The 18,427-nt window shown below is 39.7% G+C and overlaps 3 protein-coding genes across 10 annotated transcripts in view; 1 reads left to right on the top strand and 2 right to left on the bottom strand.

The window, feature by feature from the left end:
* ahcyl1 (adenosylhomocysteinase-like 1) overlaps positions 1–4,435 on the bottom strand; it is a 25,358-nt gene extending 20,923 nt beyond the window's left edge. The window contains exon 1 of the mRNA XM_042491780.1: positions 3,764–4,435. Coding sequence (XP_042347714.1) covers positions 3,764–3,955 — 192 coding nt within the window. The 5' untranslated portion in view covers positions 3,956–4,435. The remainder of the gene's footprint in view (positions 1–3,763) is intronic.
* An 832-nt stretch (positions 4,436–5,267) lies between these two features.
* On the bottom strand, positions 5,268–14,691 carry nfyal (nuclear transcription factor Y, alpha, like). 8 transcript variants are annotated; one of them, XM_042492248.1, is made up of 10 exons: positions 14,586–14,691; positions 13,692–13,796; positions 12,232–12,315; positions 10,817–10,963; positions 9,873–10,004; positions 9,672–9,774; positions 9,404–9,555; positions 8,257–8,430; positions 7,630–7,743; positions 5,268–6,326 (listed from the first exon to the last, which is right to left on the bottom strand). In XM_042492248.1, exons 2-10 carry the CDS (start codon positions 13,770–13,772, stop codon positions 6,261–6,263), a joined length of 1,053 nt encoding a protein of 350 aa, XP_042348182.1. In that variant the 5' UTR covers positions 13,773–13,796; positions 14,586–14,691; the 3' UTR covers positions 5,268–6,260. The 8 variants fall into 8 exon arrangements, with proteins under 8 accessions (XP_042348182.1, XP_042348180.1, XP_042348181.1 ...); XM_042492246.1 differs by having other exon boundaries at positions 9,386–9,555; positions 14,586–14,690; XM_042492247.1 differs by having other exon boundaries at positions 7,630–7,740; positions 9,386–9,555; positions 14,586–14,690.
* A 1,217-nt stretch (positions 14,692–15,908) lies between these two features.
* Positions 15,909–18,218, top strand: ngrn (neugrin, neurite outgrowth associated). The gene is made up of 3 exons (XM_042492217.1): positions 15,909–16,296; positions 17,153–17,263; positions 17,493–18,218. The coding sequence occupies exons 1-3, from the start codon at positions 16,058–16,060 to the stop codon at positions 18,097–18,099; spliced, it is 957 nt and encodes a 318-aa protein (XP_042348151.1). The 5' UTR covers positions 15,909–16,057; the 3' UTR covers positions 18,100–18,218.
* The last annotated feature ends 209 nt before the right edge of the window (positions 18,219–18,427 follow it).

Raw genomic sequence — 18,427 nt, 5'->3', positions numbered from 1 at the left:
CATTCCTACCATCCAATATGTTTTCAATCAGACTCCCTGAGGGGACTCGCAGTCCACACATTATTGCCTTGTCAGACAGGGGGTCGGAACTAATATTCTGAAGTCTGTGAGCCCCGCTGCTGGGAAAACAGATATTTTTATTATGGTGATTATTTTGTCCACCTCTTGTGATCATATTTCTATACAGATTTTTAAGTTTTTGTTGAGACTGTCTAAGACAATTATTTAGGTCTATGTTGATTTCTAAAAGGACAGTTAACCCCAAAATCAAAAATACGTATTTTTATGTTTTATATGTTACTTGTATCACTATTCAGCAAATCAGATTGTTTTTCATGTGAGTTGCTGAGTGTTAAGAAATGTTGGCTGTAGAGATGTCTGCCTTCTCTCCAGAATAATGGAACTAGCTAATGCTCAGCTTTTGGTGCTCAAAGTGCCAAAAAAAACATTACAAAACACTGAACAGCAATGTCTCTTTCCAGAAAACATGGCCCGGCAATTCAAGATAACCCACAGACCTTGTTGTGAGCAGTTTTATGTAAAAACTATTTTCTTCCTAACAAACTACATCCACCACTGCTCAAAAGTAACAATGCATCTACTTATGAACAAGAGGCTAACAGAGATGTAAACATTAACGGCGTCCTCATCCACGCATTGTAACGTTACCTAGCTCAGTGGTGTGAGCTAACAGTAATGCTGAGTGATATCTAGTTCATTATATTCAAGAGAAGGCAGACATCTCTACAACTGATATGTCCAACACTTAGCCAATAACCCCAAAACAATCTAGATTGATAAATAGCACTACAGGTAAGAGGAGGAATATGTCATTTGATTTGAACTGTCCCTTTAAGTCTGTATTTATTTGTTGGTTGGTTTTATCAACAGGCACCATGCACCTAGACATTGTTACATAAGGACAATCAATGCAACATTTGTAATGTGAAGGGGTATAAAACTTTGTAGGAAATATTCAGTTTTAGCTGCCTTCCTCTGACAGTGCAGTTAGCTGGGTGCTGCATGTCATCGTGACTTCTCAGATTTATCACTTCATCTCTCAATTCTGCAAGGCTTCTACAGAGCTCTGATGATCACCATTTTAAAAGTTAGTTTTCAAGGCTACATGCAGATGACATACAAAATATAATGAGGCAAAAGAATCATGATCGAGACACAGCATCAAGAAGTGTGGCAACCACTCGTGCATGTGAGATTTAAAGGTTACATGAAGTTCAGCAGTCGGTGCCAGAACAGTAACCAAACTAAACGTGTGGAGCAGGTGTCAAGATTGCAGTGATGGTAAACACTATACTATAAAGCCTCACAAATACATTCATTTTCAATATCTACAAATGAAAGACAACTACAATACATTAAAATGCATAAAAATTAGGAGATCAATCTATCTGCTGACCTACATGACAGTATAATTACCCATACTTTTATATGTCGGGGCAGAGTTCACAACTACAAAGGACAAATGCCACAAGTTAAAGGTCACCTTGAGCAGTGGTTCCCAACTGGTGGTTTGAGGTCCAATAGTGGGTCATGGGTCCAATCTGAATGGACAACAAGTGAGTCTTGACATCTCAAGTTTGTAAAATTCATACTTTATTTTGAAATACGGTGAAATTCCGGAAAAGTGTTTTTATTTCAAAGTGCCCTTTCTGTTTATTATTGCAGTGCGTTTAATTTCTTTGTGCTGTAAGCCAACATATAGCCTACATTTTGTGAAATAAAAGTGAAAACGTCTTAATTCCTCGACTGTGTGGCACTTATGTCTAGGGAGAAATCTAGACCCTGTAGGTAGACCAGTTGGGAACCAATGACCTTGAGGGATCAAAAAATGCTCCACAATCAAGGTGGAAAACTTGGGAATACAATGGGTTCAAAGGTCCCAGGGAATTTTATCTTCACCTCTGTGAATCAGTCTTGGTGTAAAAAAAAAAAAAAAAAAAAAAAAAAAAAAAAGTTTCACAAAACCAGTCTGCTCAGCTCAAGGACAATCAAACATGAACCCTAAAGCACAGCAGAAGCAAAAGTTTTCAATATTGGATCCACTGTCTGTTTCATGTTTATCTGCTGCCAGCTGTTACACACGGTGGATCATCTGTAATGATATGAGCAGCCATCTCAAGGGACTCTTTTACTGATGATTGTTCTGTGCTGCTGTGTAACAGCCAAGAAATGTAAGGGCTTTTCTCACAGGACCTTGGGTGCTAAAGCTTTTTTTTTAATCATGCTGTGCTTATTACTAATAATGATAATACCCCCCCCCAACACACTCCTGACAAACTCAAGTATGATATCACAAACACAAGGGTGATTTTAAGGTGCAGACACGATACATTTTTTCAAATAAGATTTTCACAACCTTACACCTTTAAAGAGTTAAAAGAAATTGTGACTGACGCATTGAAATTTTTTCATAAAGCAAAGCCAGCACATCATTAAATACCTCATATGCAGTGTGCAGACCCCCTGAGCGCAGGTATGTTAGCCCATGTATTATCTCACTTTGCAGAGGCCTTAAATTGGAGGTTTAAGAGCTCAACATGGCTTTTAGTTGTTTCCTGCCCACAGGATGCTGGCATGATGTAAATTTAGATATTGTGATTTAAATAAACAGGAAGGCTTTATGTAGGCAGATTTTAACAATAATCCAGTCTTGATGAAAACTGCTGTGAAATTATATGTTGTCACCTGAGTCATAACATTGCAAAAGCTGTGTTTAGACCACATGTGAGACAGTGAAGCGTTTCTATGTGTCCCAACTTCTCACATTCTTTAATCTGACTTTGGGCTGGGCAATATGGCTAAAAGTGTTACCACCCATAGGACCCACAAGAACAAAAAAAAAAGTTCTTGCCCCACTTTTTCAAACATATCAGATTCAAATTGTATTCATACATAATTTCATATTGGAAGGAGGAGAGGGAGCGCAAGGAGAAAATGGAAAAATGTACGTGATAGGAGACAAACCTTTGTCACATAGAAGCTTTTTATAGCTGCGTTACATTATTAACTCAGGAAAATAATTTTGCTGCTGTGTTACATTATGTGGAAGGTTACACATGGAGGATTACTGAAACAGTTTCATTACACACAACAAAATTCCATGACTTTTCCAGAACTTTCAATGACTTGTACTAATTTCATGACTTTTCCAGGCCTGGAAAATGTGATAATGATATTCCATGACTTTTCCAGGTTTTCCATTGTGGGAACCCTGAATTATTGACACCATAAGATTTTCCATAATTAATCATCAGTAATGTGGATATTATAAAGGAAAATAGCAGCTAGAAGGATCTGGTAAGCTCAGAAAATTACACCACTTTACTGTAATGGAGCCTTTAAAACCAGGAAAAGACAATACTTACGATACTACGATATCCTAAATCTATGACGATACATCAAAATACCGATGCAATATCAACATATAACCCAGCCAGAATCTGACTATTTTAAAATAATATTTTTCACTCTGCAGCTCGGTGTGGGATGCAGGGATCCCTCAGCTACAGTAACTGTTACACTGCAGCATCACATGCACTAATCTCCCTGCTGTCAACTTGCAGATGGTGCCTTATAAATACATGATAAATCTACAGTACATGTCCTGGCCTTGTGTACAGTAGGACTTGACTGCAGTACAGTGCGTACCTTGGTGGCTGTGTCCCCCTCGCATGTCCCTGCCTACAGTCCTCACAGTGTCTGTGTTCAGTATATGCAGTGAGTGATGGCGAGCATTTCTTACCTTCTTGACGGATTTCAGTGTGGGGACTGCGGTGAACGCTGCGGAAGGCATTTCCCCGACGTTCATGTTCACATCACTGCTGTTCTTGCTCACAGTCATCGCAGAGTATTTCTCCGCAACGTTTTCCGTCTCTTTGACATATTTCGTGGCTTGTTTCACCTCCGCTTTGCTGTCCACAACCGAGTCTGTCATCGCATCCAGGAGACGTGGAGACTTGTTACCGGAGAAAGGAAGAAAGCCGGCTCTGAGTCAGACTAACGGCTGTGTCGTCTTCTTAAGCTTCGTGGCTTAAAATGACCGTTGCTGGAGCACTTCCCTAGACCTCAGCGCGGAGCAATAAGTAGCCTACTTTAAGAGAGATTAACCTGTTCTCTATCGTTGCTACTTTCTACAACGCCGGTACAAACACTTGTTTCGGTCCTCCAGGTCTGCTGCCATCCACAGACAGCAACATCTCCAAGGGGAGGTGGGGGCGGTTTGTTGAGGCTGTCACCTGAATAAGTGGGCAGTGAGTAGGCGGTGATCCGCCACTCAGCGCCGGTGCGGAGGAAAACGGTTAGGTAACGGCTGTGGCTCGTTTCTCTTAATTAAAAGTAGCGCCAGCTTTCGTTATTTACGTCACATTTGCTCGTTACTACTTGTAAGTCGGTGCAAGTGTGACCTAGATGTCCTGTTTCAATAGCTGCAGTATATCAATGTCCCCAAGTCCCGCCTCCCTCCTTATCATTGGCTGGCCGCGATACTAACGTCTACAATCTACAGCGCCTGATTGGCTGAGCTTACTCGGGACAGTCTTTCATCTCGAAGGTCTGAAAAACATCGTCCCATTTCGCAAATAAATAAAATTAATTAATCAGTTAAAGTTTTATGATTAATTTTGTCTTAATTATAATCTGCTCAGAATTCATCAATTTGGGTAGAATTATTTAAAATATTTTTGAAGTACTTGAAGTCCTTTACTTTTTATACTATTTTATACTTACGTCCATAGACTCTAGGTTATATAAAGCAACCCCTTTAAACCTGGGCAAATTGGGCAAATTGGCTTGATTGTTCTTCAAAAACATGGGAAGAGGGCAATGACCAACTTGAGATAAAATGACACAGAAATAAGCAAGACATTAGTGAGAAGTAGAAGAAAATTACTTGAAAATGAAAAAAAACAGGGATATTAGCTGAGAAAAAAACATTTTAAAAAAACTATAATAATTCTGATAATTAGAAATATAGTACATTTTCCCATGCTTTTCTAACAAACATATTTTTTCAAAATCTCCTACTATCTTGCAGATTGAAGGACTTCTCTACCAAGTTGTTCATTACCTTTTTTTCCCATGTGTAAATGTACTGAGGTTGGCCACAATAGTCATGTAGTAAAAATCTAATATCATGCCAGCCCTAGTACAAAACTGTATTATCAATTTATAAAATTAGATGCATTATTACTGATTGAACATGACAGAGAAAACTAACCAAAGTGCATTTTGAGAAATGAGTCACTTGAGTCACTTCATAAAATTTATTTGACTTAGGTTTCATGAATGTCCAAACCTTTTTTTCCATTATATAAAAAAACCCCAAAAAACATGTCAGAACTGCATCTGATGGGTAAAAAAAAAAACCTATTATCTACAATGAAAACCAAAAACACTTTGGTGGACTGAGCGATGAAGAACTAACTACATGAATAGAATGTGTTGTGTGATGAAACACTGAAACACTCATTTTTTTCCTATAAACACTATTTCTAGCCACGAAATTATATAAAATGCATCCACAGAATTGGGCAAATTAGTAAGTACATCCAATACACACTGGGGAAGAAAAGAAATTCTGTACAATATCTTCACATTATTATCACATTTCAGTTTTTTTCTCAGTGGACAGGTTGGACTTATGATGTCGAGTCCACCCCCACAGTACATGAGTAGAAAAAATGAAATTTCAAAATACAGGGCATCACATATAAGATTTGGGACACCAATACTTAATGAGTGTCTCTGAAAAAAACAACATCTGTACCATTTACAAAAAATATTTAAAGCAACAAGTATCAACTGGTGACAAATTCTCATCTTTTTAACAGACCAAGGTCTGACGTGGCTTCAAAGCTGTTATTTGCTCTGTGTGACTACCCCTGGTTATCCACAACTTCATGCCTCATTATTATTGTCCAAACAGATCCTTATGAAGATAAAAAGCTGGTCTTAAAAGGCTCTACCAGATTAGCTGAGGGCGGAAGCATCCTCGATTTCAGAGAAGGAGACCAGAACAGTCCACAGGCTCTGCAGCCACATGGTCAGCTCCCTGGAAGACCAGTGTAGGAGTGGAGAGATAATAGAAGAAACCCGGTGGTGGTGCTATGTTCTGGTTTATGACAATGAAGCAGGAGGGAGTTTAAGTGAGAGGAGTAGGTATGGCAGATCAAGTTAGCTGGGGTGAAGAGTCTCAGGCAGGGTTGAGTTCAGAGAGAGAAGTGATGATGTTGGTGACAGTGCTATGAGACTCGGATCATCTGAGCCACCGTGTCATCTGCTGCTGCCTGGGCGACCTCCTGCTGTTGCTGGAGGAGGAGAAGAAGGAGGAGAAAGATCCAGTGAAGTCACTATAACAAATTATGAGAAGTTTCATTTCAAAATGAGATAGCACTTATTTAAACTAGATATACCGTCACGCGGTGGTATGCCTCTGCACACCAGTCAAGTTGCACCTACAGTTTACATCCATGTCTGCTTCACACTCAGAAGATCTAAATGACCAGCGCAGTTTCAAGGTGGTTCTTGAATTATGGCCAAAAACATGTTGTACCAGGTCACCTCGACCTTGACCTTTGACCGTCCACCATCAGATTCTAGTCAGTTCATTCTTAAGTCCAAGTGTGCCAAATTTGAGGAAACTACCATGAGGCCATCCGCAGATATTGCGTGCACGAAAATGGGATGGAGGCAAGGTCAGTGACCTTGACCTTTGACCCCCAAATTCTAATCAGTTGAGTCTACTATAATGTTTGTGCCAAGTTTGAAATGAGAACTACCTTCAGTGACAGAAACCATCTTCGGTAAACATTTTTTTTGCGTGTACTGAGTTTTTAGTTTGGCCCATGTCCATTCACTAACATGGAGGGGCGGGCCTTAAAACCTGTACTGCAGTCAGACACCATTCGAGATTGATTAGCCTCACTTCAGGGGAGCTGTCATGTCATCCATCTTTATATCCAGTCTATGGGTCCACCAGTAGAGACTGACCTCTGGTGGCATAAGCTGTGTACTACATCACTTCAGCATCTCTGGCAGTTTCATAGAAAGAGAAGCATCTGTATTGTTGATGGTATTAAAATGATACCTTTGTGTTTTCTAAACACCTAAGTATACGGCGATACCGCCAAAACTATTTTGTAGATGTGTTTTTGATTAACAATAGCAGTCTGTGCTGAGCTTACAAAAAAAATAATAGTAATAATTTGCATTCCCTGTCACTGACAATACTTATAATAAAAGTCAACTCCTGTTTTGCCGGTTAAATATTTTCAATATGAAGCTGCAGCTGTAGGACATATTTGGTTTGCATCTGCAGGTACTAATTCAGCATTTTATCTAAAAATGTCTCCCTTGAAACCCAGTTCATAAAACAGTAAATATATAAATATTACAATACTTTTATCAGTGGGCCATCAGCTCAGTCAAAATTGTGTAACCTCATTCGGTGATGGTCGATGATAATAGACATCTATTTAAATGAAAACCTTTGAGATTATTACTTTACGTGCTGAGTTGATAATTTATTACCAGATTTACAGGCTTGGGTCAGTATACATCTGTTATTACCTAGTGGTTATATAGGTGATATTTTTATGCACAGCTTCTTACCTGCGCCAGTGCAAGTGCCATTTCCTCCTTGTCTTTAGGTGAAAAGAAACGTCCTCCATCTCCTCGCTTACGCTGCATTGCGTGACGATGGCGAGACTCGTGTAGGTATTTCTGCTGTGACAAAGTGGATTGTGTCATACTGGAACATTGCTGGTTGAGGTCACATTGCTGATCCCATAAAAAGTAAAACAAGTTTGTACCTGCCTCTCGTGCTATCTAGCCATGCAGGTACTTGTCAAGGTTTTTAGATATCCTTCTCTAAGGGTTTGTGGCCAAACACCACTAGAGGTAGGTGGAAATTTGTATTTTGTTTTTTTTAATTATCTCTAACTGCTTATCTTTTACAGAGTTGTAGAGTGCTGGAGCCAATCCCAGCTCTGTGCAGCTTTCAGCTCATCACTTTGGCTCTCACCAAAACCCCATTATAAAATCACAGAGTGCCACTTTCATAATACAAGGTGATATAATGACTGAGCCTTATGTGAAATGGTAGATAAAATAAACAAGTAGCTGGTAAAGAGAGGAGCAAGGGATTCAAACATTTGCATTTGTAATCGGCATGCAGTGAGAAAGAGAACCTTAACATTCCCATTTGTGTGGTATGACATTATGGACAATGTCCCTCACCCTCCTTTCCTTGGGGATCTTGCCCTCAGCCTCCAGCTTGGCCCGGGCCTGTCTGCGCTTCAGGATGCGGTGGTACTGTTTGGCGTTGACGTACAGAGGTTCCTCCTCCAGCATCTCAGCCCCTGGCAGTGGGATACGCTGCATTGTGGGAACTGCACCGCCTCCAGGCACCATCTAACAGAGGGAGAGACACAAACAAGGACACAGTGTTTAGAGCCTCTAGGATGGAAAGCATACATGTATATCAGCATGTTAACACAAACAAGTAATTACTGTGCAAATACAGATGTTTTCAGTCATTCTAGCTAAATCTGCTTCTCTAAAGACCAACTCTGGGTGGAGCTGTGCTGGGAGTTGCATGACCTAATAAGAATCATGAAGGCGTATGTTGTCACGCCCTAACAAGTGCAGTAGTGGTGAGGGATATGTCTATCAAAAATACAGCCATCTGTAAACGCCAATACAGTCCTAAATACTTGACGGTAGGTGTTAAGGGGCTTTAAACAAACAGTAATATTCAGTAAAATTAATGGCATGGTTCAACAAACTGAACTAAAACTAGACTCAACTTTTATCAGATTTTAACAGAATTAATTACCAAATAAGTAGTTCATCAAACCACCACAATATGATTCCACTAAAAGACTATAAATACATTACAACTAGGGCTGTACAATTAATAAAAATATATTCGAAACTGCAATATGGGCACATGCAATATCATCATCACAGGAGCTGCAATTTTTGATAAAGGTAAAATGTGTTACAGCATGCCATAATAAATTAAGCATTGTGGTGCTAGAGATGCCTCGGCCTACAGATCACATTCAAGACGTAAGGGATCATGCTTGTTGGGTATAGACCCCCCCAAAAAAACATGAACATTCCCAATAAAATCACAACTCGTATCGCAATACTTGTCGAAATAACTGCAACATGATGTTTTTTTCATACTGTGCAGTTAATTATTACTCCACATTTCTACAATTTCAAATTGGACAGAGAAAGTAAGTTATGATTAGCACAAATATTATGAATTAAAAAAAATACACGTGGTGCCTTTAAAAGTGACCTCCACCACACCGTGTGAGTCAAGAGTTTAAAGAAAAGGTAAGAAGATGCTGGGTACCTCTGCACAGGGTCTTACCATGACCATTCCACCTGCATTGACCATGTTACCGGAGACGGGCAGGGTGACGGTCACAGTGCCTTGGCCGCTGTTAGTAGTGTTGGTGTTGGCACCCCCTGCCTGTACTATCTGGGCGCCTGCCAAGCTGGCAGCTGGAATTGTGATCATTCCTGCAAACAGATTATCAACACAGTTCTTATGCAACATGACAACTCAGTGAGGCTCTTGTTAATAACGTCTACAAAGTAGAGGGCAAATAGAAAAGGTAGGAGAAAATTGAGTATACCCTGCTGCAGGACAGTGCCATCTGCATTAACAGGCTGGTACACGATGGTCTGTCCGTCAGCCGTCTGTGCCACCTGTTGGCCCTGCACGCTGATCTGTTGCCCCTGTGTGACCACAAGAAAGGAGATTAGACACTCAGAAATCATATTAATAATCATTTGATTAAATAGATTTGCCATTTTAACTGGTCAGAATATAGCACCTGGTTCTGTCCAGCGGTGATGGCTGTCTGGGGCTGCTGGATGATGATCTGCTGGGGCTGACCCTGCTGGCCCTGGAGCTGGAGAGTCTGCCCGCCCTGCAGCTGTATCTGACCTGGCTGCACCAGCTGGATCTACACACGGACAAAGTACCATCCACAGACTGACGTCAATTCACTGTGCAATAAAGTGGCAAATTCAGGAATATCCTTTTCTTGTCTCATTTACATTTCACTGCAGTTACCTGAAACACAGATTAACTGTTAGGAAAACACTTATTTTCTAGTTCTTGCAAGTAAGAAGCATTTGTCATCAGTAAAACATACAGAAACTGATGTGCGTCTCATTCCAAAACATTCAGGGTTCCCACAGCGTAAGGCAAGTAATATTTAAGACTTTTTAAATGCTGAAATTTAAGAACAAATTTATCATGACCAAAACTGAAGGACAATTACATTTTGCCCAAATGTTTATTGTAACATAAAACATTTTTGTCCAATATAAAAAAGTTAATATTCTATGTCAAATTTTGAAAAAACAAATCCATTTTTTGTGTGAAGCACATGGAAGACAATAAACATATTATATTATCATAAATGAATCTATTTGGTGTACCAACAGAAGTGGGAAAAATCTGGCATTTCAAGCTGGTTTTCTCAGTTATTGTGTTTCTCACTCTGCATGTGAGATTCTTTTCTTGGATTCTCATCATAACAAGTTTAAGACAATGAACTGAAAGATTAATTTACATAATTTTAATACCAATTAAGACTTTATTTTTAGTTTAATGTAATCAATGTCTTTTCAGTTTTTTTCAGGATCTGGGGTATCTCTGGCATTAACACCCACCTTTCACATCAGCCAAAACCACTACACAAGGAATAAAATGTAATGTGGTACATTTTTAATACAGATCTTGACCTTCTAACTGAGCCTTCTCTCTCACCTGCTGTAGTCCTTGGGCTCCAGATACAGGGACCTGCATTATGGTTTGACCCTGACCCCCCGACATTGCCTGCACCATTATGGGTTGCCCTGATGATGTGATGAGCTGCCCACCGCTCACCTGGACCATCAGAGGCTGTCCCTGGACCTACAGAGAGATAAAGAAAACTGTTACAGCATGACTGCTGGTGCTTGCTACCTCAATATCACTTATGTGTGACTCACAAGGATGCAGGCAAATGATGTCAAATCAAGAACATCCAGGTAGGGCTGGGCGATATGGAGAAAATCAAATATCACAATATTTTGGACCAAATACCTTGATATTGCTATGTTGTAAGGTTGACTGTTAGTGCTTTCACAAAATATTTACACAATGAGATTTTTGATAAATGATCATCAGTAATGTGGATGGAATAACTAAATGGGTAAAGGCAAATAACAGAACAGCTAGAACAGTCTGGTTAATTTCAGAAAATTACTTGACTGTAATGCAGCCTTTAAAACCAGAAAAAACACTTACAATATTACGATATCAAATATCTTTAACCATATGTAGTCTCATATCATAATGACCAAGTAATATCAATATATTGCCCAGCCTTACATCCAGAATACCACATCATGGATGAAATTATCTGATGATTTCTGTTTTCGGATGTACAAACATGAAACCATCCTTTTCTTAAGTTAATCCAAACTGTACCCTATGCACAGTTAGGCTACAACTGGAAAATACAAAACCTCTATGTTCAGTGGTTTTGTATTTACTGGGATGCTGCTAATGAACCAAAAGGTTACATGAAGTTCATTTCAACTCATTCATTTGCTTAAAGCACAAGACAAAATGCTGCCATCAAATTAATTTGCATTCACAAATGCAACTATAGATGGTCTAATTAGCATCCATAAATGAGTGAGTGACCACAATGGACAACTGAAAGCCTTTGGCAACAGAAAAATGCCAGCAGGAAGGAATCCACTGCCATTTTGCAACTAGACAATAAGAAAAATATAGCTAGATGATGAAAAGTGACAGCATGGATCCATACTGTTCAGTACTGGTTCTTCTGCTAACTGCAAAACACATCCATATGACTCGTGTTTCAAATGGCTTTTGTCTTCATTGGGAAGAACAACGTCTGACTTGCATAACTTGCTTTTTAAAGCAAGACACAAACACAACTCGCACAAACAGTAGTCATGAGAGCACAAGCGGAAACCTGAGGCTGACGCACAACACACTGTGCCGAGGAACATGCAGTTCAGGCAGCCGGAAGACATGCTGGGGAGGGAGGATGAACCAAACAGCACAGAGATGGGTCGTGAAAAAATAGCCTTGCTTGTAGCATGCAAACTCGTTGGCTGCAACACTGTCGTGACTCTGACACAGGGCGGCGGCGGTGACACCACTACCTGGAGTGTCTGCACCTGCTGGCCTGAGGCCGTCACCACTGGCGCTTCAGTTTGCAGCTGCACAGCCGTCACTGTGCCCTGTGTCTGCAGGCAAGGCAGGATAATACAGGACAATACAGTCTCAGACAATTATTAGGAAAACAGATTGGATCTGGAGTCCACCAGAACATGTTAATCCTGGACCCCTGTTACCTGTGATCTAATAGTGGAGGGTTACAGAGTGCGGAACTGGTTCAATACAATAGGTGTAGGTGATTGTAATTTGTTTTTTTTTTTTTAAATCGGGTACTTTTCAAGGGAAGGGCAAATAGTCACATAGCAGTAAAAAACAATGACTGTCTAAGCCTACTTGGTGTAGAGGTCCGTGGTGTGGGCTGGCGCTTTAAAAACAGGGTTACTACATCTTAAAGCATGGTAGATTTAAGACTTTTCAGACATTTTTAAATGCCTCTCGAAATTAAGTTTAAGATCAATTTTCTAATCACCAAAACAGAAGGACAACATAAAACATGACAGGTTTTTGTTGTCCAGTGAAATAGTAACTTTATCCGTGTCAAATGTTGACAAAACAACCCTTTTTAGAGTGGAACACACGGAAGACAATGTACATATTATATTATCATAAAAACATCTATTGGGTTAACCAACAGAAGCAGACGGTTTTTGGCATTTTGGTTTGGTTTTCTGGTCGATTTTGTGTCTCCCTATTTGCTTGTGAAATTCAGCTGCTTGTGTTCCAATCATGATGAGTTTGAGGAAAGGAATTTATTAAATTATTTAACAAAAAAATAGATGTAACCAATTTTTTGAGATTTTACAGTGCGGCATCAGAAAAAAGTGATTCATAAACCAATACTTCCTTTCAATGAGTATTTCAAGGAAATCTGAAACATTATTATTAATTTTATTTTTATTTTGGGAGGGGGCATTCTTCCCTTTATGATAGGACAACTCTAGACACATACAAAAGGTGGGAGAGAGAGAGAAGGGGAACAACACACAGCAAAGGGCCACAGGCCAGACCCGAACCGGGGCCACTGCAGAAGCCTCAGCCATATGGCCCACACAGTCTACTAGGCGAGCTAGAGGTCACCCCCTGAAACATTCATTTAAGTCAACATAACAACATATAAGGCCTTATTTTTCGATCAGTGAATTCAATACATTTTAAGACTTAAGGATCTGCAGGAACCCTGTAAGAAGACATTCGAGACACTCTGATTATAGTCAAAATTTCACTATTTTCACATGGCTAAACAAACACAGTTCTACTTCATCAGGACTTCCTGAGGTTCATTAACCATATAAGAATAAAGGATTTTTAACTATAATCAGAGTACCTCGGGTGCCTTTTTTAGACTGCCAGTCCACAACAAGGACCTCTCCACTGAGTAAACTCGGACAGTCATGTCTTTTTATTCTCATGTGACCATATTTATCAAAGACAATCCTGAGCTCACCTGCTGTTGAATCTGTCCATTGGCAGTCTGCACAACTATCTGCTCCCCGGTGGTGGTGGTGGCAGTGGTGTACTGCTCCATAGCTTGTTATTGTCACAACCCTCTCTAGTAACAAGCAAACAAGAAAGAAAGAAAAGATAAATACAGTATTAATCGATGTTAAAATGTATTATTCTTAGCTGTGCGTCTTTAGTGACCTCAAATCCTCTCAAACATCCAGACAAAAGGTGTTTCCAAACGACATCTACCGTTACTGCCAGCTCATTGTTTGAAAGCGTTAGACATTACCCACATTGGGACATATTAGCGGGCCTTTTAATGCTAACTCACCGTGGTAACTTGTGTCATAATATACACAATTTTACCTATTAAATGTAGAGGTGACATTAACCCCACACTGGCTAATATTGGTCCGCTACTAGCTTGATTTAACAGGGTGTTTTGCTAACAGGATATTATCGTAGGAGCTAAGAAGGCTAACGTCAGTTAGCTAGCTACAAAAACGTTGTAAATGCTTCAAAGCACTGAAGAGAGGCTACATAAGAGAAAAACGGCTAACACCAGGCTTTGGGCGGGTTGTTGTTCATCTTAGCCGGTAATAATTTGCGGGTATGCGTTTTTTTTCTGATGGTAGGACGTTAGCATTATCAACCAACCCTTTGTTTGCGATTTGTTATTTTAGCTAACGTTAGCTGAAGGCTTGTGGAGCAGCAGAGATCATGTTTCGTCTCTGCAGCCAACATTTCAGAGACAACTTAACCAGCCGGGACGCAGCGGTCGAAATCAAACTGCCATCCGACTTTTTTGCATTTAGCTGGGTTAGTAATTTGGTTGGTCCATGGCAAACCAATCCGTGCTGACAACTACCAATGCCTTCAATCGGGTCTCCCTTACCGTATCTTCGCTGTCCGGTTTCCCTCTGATTGGCTCTAGTACAGCTCGCTAAAGCCCAATCAACAAAGTGAGCGGACAAAATGGCGCAAATGAAACAACGGCGCCTGGGAGGAGGTGCGCAGCTGCAGCGTGACACATGAGCACCGGGGACAGAGCGGTGCAGGGCCCGGGGGGACCGGCAGAGGTCGACATTTTTTTTTTTTGTTGTGTGTTACAATTTTGAATTTATACAGTACATTGTACAGGCAAATAATACATCTTAAACATTGAAAAATATTAGTATTTAGTAATAGATAGATAGATAGATATACTTTATTGATCTCAAAACTGAGAAATTGGGATGTAGCCAGCGCGCCATGCAGTAAGAACAGAGAATAAAGAGCACACATTATTAATAGAATATAAAGGAATATGCTTAAAAAAAACTAAAAAAAAAAAAAAAAAAAAAAAAACTAAGAGACTGTACATATATACATGTGTAAAGTGCGGAACAGTATCTGAATAAATAAAAAAAAAAGTCAGCAGTGTAGAGTGACATGGAGCTAAGACCGGAGTTTAAAGCGCAGACAGAGGTGAGTTATTGTACAGGTGGATGGCTTGTGGCAGGAAAGATAATATAGTAATAGTAATAAAGATAATATATCTGAAACTATTTCAAATACATGAAAAAGAACATAAAAACAAAAACGACAACATAGATACAGTATGTAAATATCTAAATATTTAAAATAATGTATAGTATGTTGAGTATGTAAGTGTGTAAAAATATACATGTAAGCAATACAGTACAATATTATATGTATTCTATATTATTAGTATGTATTATAAGGAATATATTTTTACATATTCTAAGATATACTAAAATAAATAAAATGAGAATGGACATCGGAAGAAAACAGAAACAATTCTTTTCACATCAGAGGGTTTTTATCAAACAAGTTTTTGTAATATTCTAAAAACCTGTTACTTTTTATGTTGTTAGAGCAAGAGTGTTCAACATTGAGTTAAATTCAATCAAAACAAAAAGATGGAAAGAGGGTTGTTAACACATCTGTTTATAAATAAAAACATGTCCTTTAACCACTGGTTTGAGGAGACATTACATGTGTTACAGGAGAGCCTCTTTGTTCAGTTCAAGCCCACAGACTGTATATAAAGACATGAATCTTTATGAATCTCACAGTCTATGCTCAAGTCACGCATGTGAGCCCCTCAGCAGGTGAAGTGCACCTCCGCTCCGGTAGGGAGCAGTAACGCGCCGTCTCTATGTTTTGAGAGTCATGTTTTGCGGAAGTACATCAACGATTTCCAGTAGCGTGTCTGTGGGGTCCGTGGAGGTAACATGGGGTTTGTTTTGGTGAAGGTGGCTCCCCTTTTGTAAAATATCGGCATGGAGATTGAGTGACCCTCCTCTCTGGGCAAAACAAGCTCACAATATTGTCTCATAAAGGGAGGACAGATTGTCTGTGAGGATGTCCCGACCTGTCCGGCTCCTGTCCCTGCTGTCCAGACTCGGTGCTCTGACAGTGATGCCCTCGGTCTCTGTTAACGGCTGTCGATTTGCTAGCAGAGGGGCCAGTAGGACATGGAGGGGACAGAGTCATGATGTCCTCAGGGACAGAGCATCAGACAGATACAGCCATGAGATGTCTGATGAACGCGAACTGGAGGATTTGGAGGAAGTAGAAGACAAGCTACAGGCTTTGGTTGAGTAAGAATCATCATTTCTCTTGTATTTAAAAAGAAAAAAAAATAAAATTACATTTATTTGTGGACGCACATATGTCTTATTGTTATGTCTATCTATGTACGTATTGTTGTGCATTATCAGTGATGGGGAGTGACTTGTTACATGTAACCAATTATAGCGATTAAATGACAAAATAAATGTCATTTTAATCAGTATCAGAGAAAAAATAAGTCATTAAATTATTAATTAATCAAAATGGTAATTACAAATGAGTTACATTAACAAATCTTTCAGTAAAAAGTTTATATGTCGAATAAAACATTTTTTCTGTTGCTTTGCTTTTTTTTTTTTGCTGTGCAGGGATGCCTTTTGCAGCAAAGCTGTTGAGAGAAATCTGAGCACAACATTTAGGTTTTTTCAGCTTTATTGCCCTCTTTTAATTTTTTTCTTTGGAAGTTAATCAAATGTAATATTTAACATTACTTTAACTGAGTGATTAAAGTAGTTAATAAATAATAGAAGCCTTCCCAACACTGTGCATTATAGCATAATGTATTTTATTTATATTCCTTAGTTTTCTACATTGTGGTAGCATAATGCACATATTTCTATATGTTTTACACACTTTACATATTTAGCATATTCATCATATTTTATGTTCTTAATTACTGACATACCAGTGTTACACATTGTAGCAAAATACAGATATTTTGTTTTTTATATTAAAAATACAACTTACATTTACTTTTCTTATTTCATCTATCTTATTACATCAAAGCAGCTGTAAGAATAGCAATTTCCCCTGGGGATCAGTGAAGTACATTTGATTGTCTTTACAGTCTGTGGAAAATGAAGCCACCTCTGTTGTATTTTTCAGGGAGGGGAGGAAAAGGCAGAGGACTGTGAAATATCACATACTGAGAAGACAGATGACTCCAGCAGGAGCGCCACAGAGGAAGCTGACATGGGCTGCTATTGAGCAGATCAGGTGATTTGTTTTCTCAGTCAAACCATGCACCCAAGAAGTAGCCTTTATGTCGGCATAAATGGGCTTAAAGGAACAGTGTGTAAGATTTAGGACCCGCTCCCTATGTAGATATAAACAGCTCATGCTAAGATAACAAAAACACAACAAATCTTATTTTTTAGGTAAATATAAACTAAATAAAACATGCTTTTTAGATTCTTTCTAATTTATACCCCATATCATTGTTCAGGTATCTGAAGCAGGAGCAGCCAGAGGAGTGGACAGTCCAGCGTCTGGCTGAGGGCTTCTCTGTCACCCCTGATGTCATCCTGAGAGTCCTCAGGAGCAAGTTTGTTCCCACTGCGGAGAGACAAGTTGCGCAGGATGCCAAAGTAATGGCTGAACTCAGTCAGCAGGTGCTGGCCTCAGGTGCTGGGACAGGGCAGGACAGGCTGAAACTGCCTGGAAACCGCACAGCAGCTGCACTTCCACCTGGAGGTAGTAAAGGCGCAGTGGTGCCTGTTGCTGCAAAGACTTTGATGCTTCGAGGTGAGGGCTCAGGAGCCCTGGACAAGAGTCCCGCCCCTGTTACTCTTCTGCCCACCCAGTTCAGAGCCGGTATCAGTAAAGATGTCCCCATGACGAGATCAAAAGAAGAGGACAGCACTTTTAACACAGATCCTACAGAGGAGGACGAAGAGGACGAGGAGGACGAGGAGGACGAGGACAGCTGGGATGGACGGCTGTTTACTGAAGAAGAGCTTGAAGAGTTTATGGAAATGGAAAAGCCAAACCCTGTGGTGCAAGTTGGGAATGACTTTTTTGATGCACAGGGCAACTTTTTGTATAGAATCTGAGGATTTCCCATGTCCTGTCATGTCCAGGTTGGACATCTTATAGTAATCTGCTCAGTGACTTTCTGAACAGATTATTACTGAAGAGCCTAAATAAAATAATTTCAAACTGTTTTTGTCAACATTTGTTTCCCATGTTTTTATTTCTCAATCTCTGTATTTGTTCCCATATTCTCTTGTTTCCACAGTCATTTAGAGATGAATATATAGCCAAGGCAGGGAGCTGTTTACCTATAAATAGGTAAACAGGAATCTGAATGTAGTTTTTGTAAAATTAGGCAGATAACACAGATGAAACTCCAGTTTGCAGCAGCCATCCAACAACCAGAAT

This window comes from Plectropomus leopardus, chromosome 8, assembly GCF_008729295.1.
Source record: "Plectropomus leopardus isolate mb chromosome 8, YSFRI_Pleo_2.0, whole genome shotgun sequence".
NCBI classification, from domain to species: domain Eukaryota; kingdom Metazoa; phylum Chordata; class Actinopteri; order Perciformes; family Serranidae; genus Plectropomus; species Plectropomus leopardus.
Note: the sequence above shows the minus strand (reverse complement) of the source record. Positions and strands in the feature narration are given on the sequence as shown.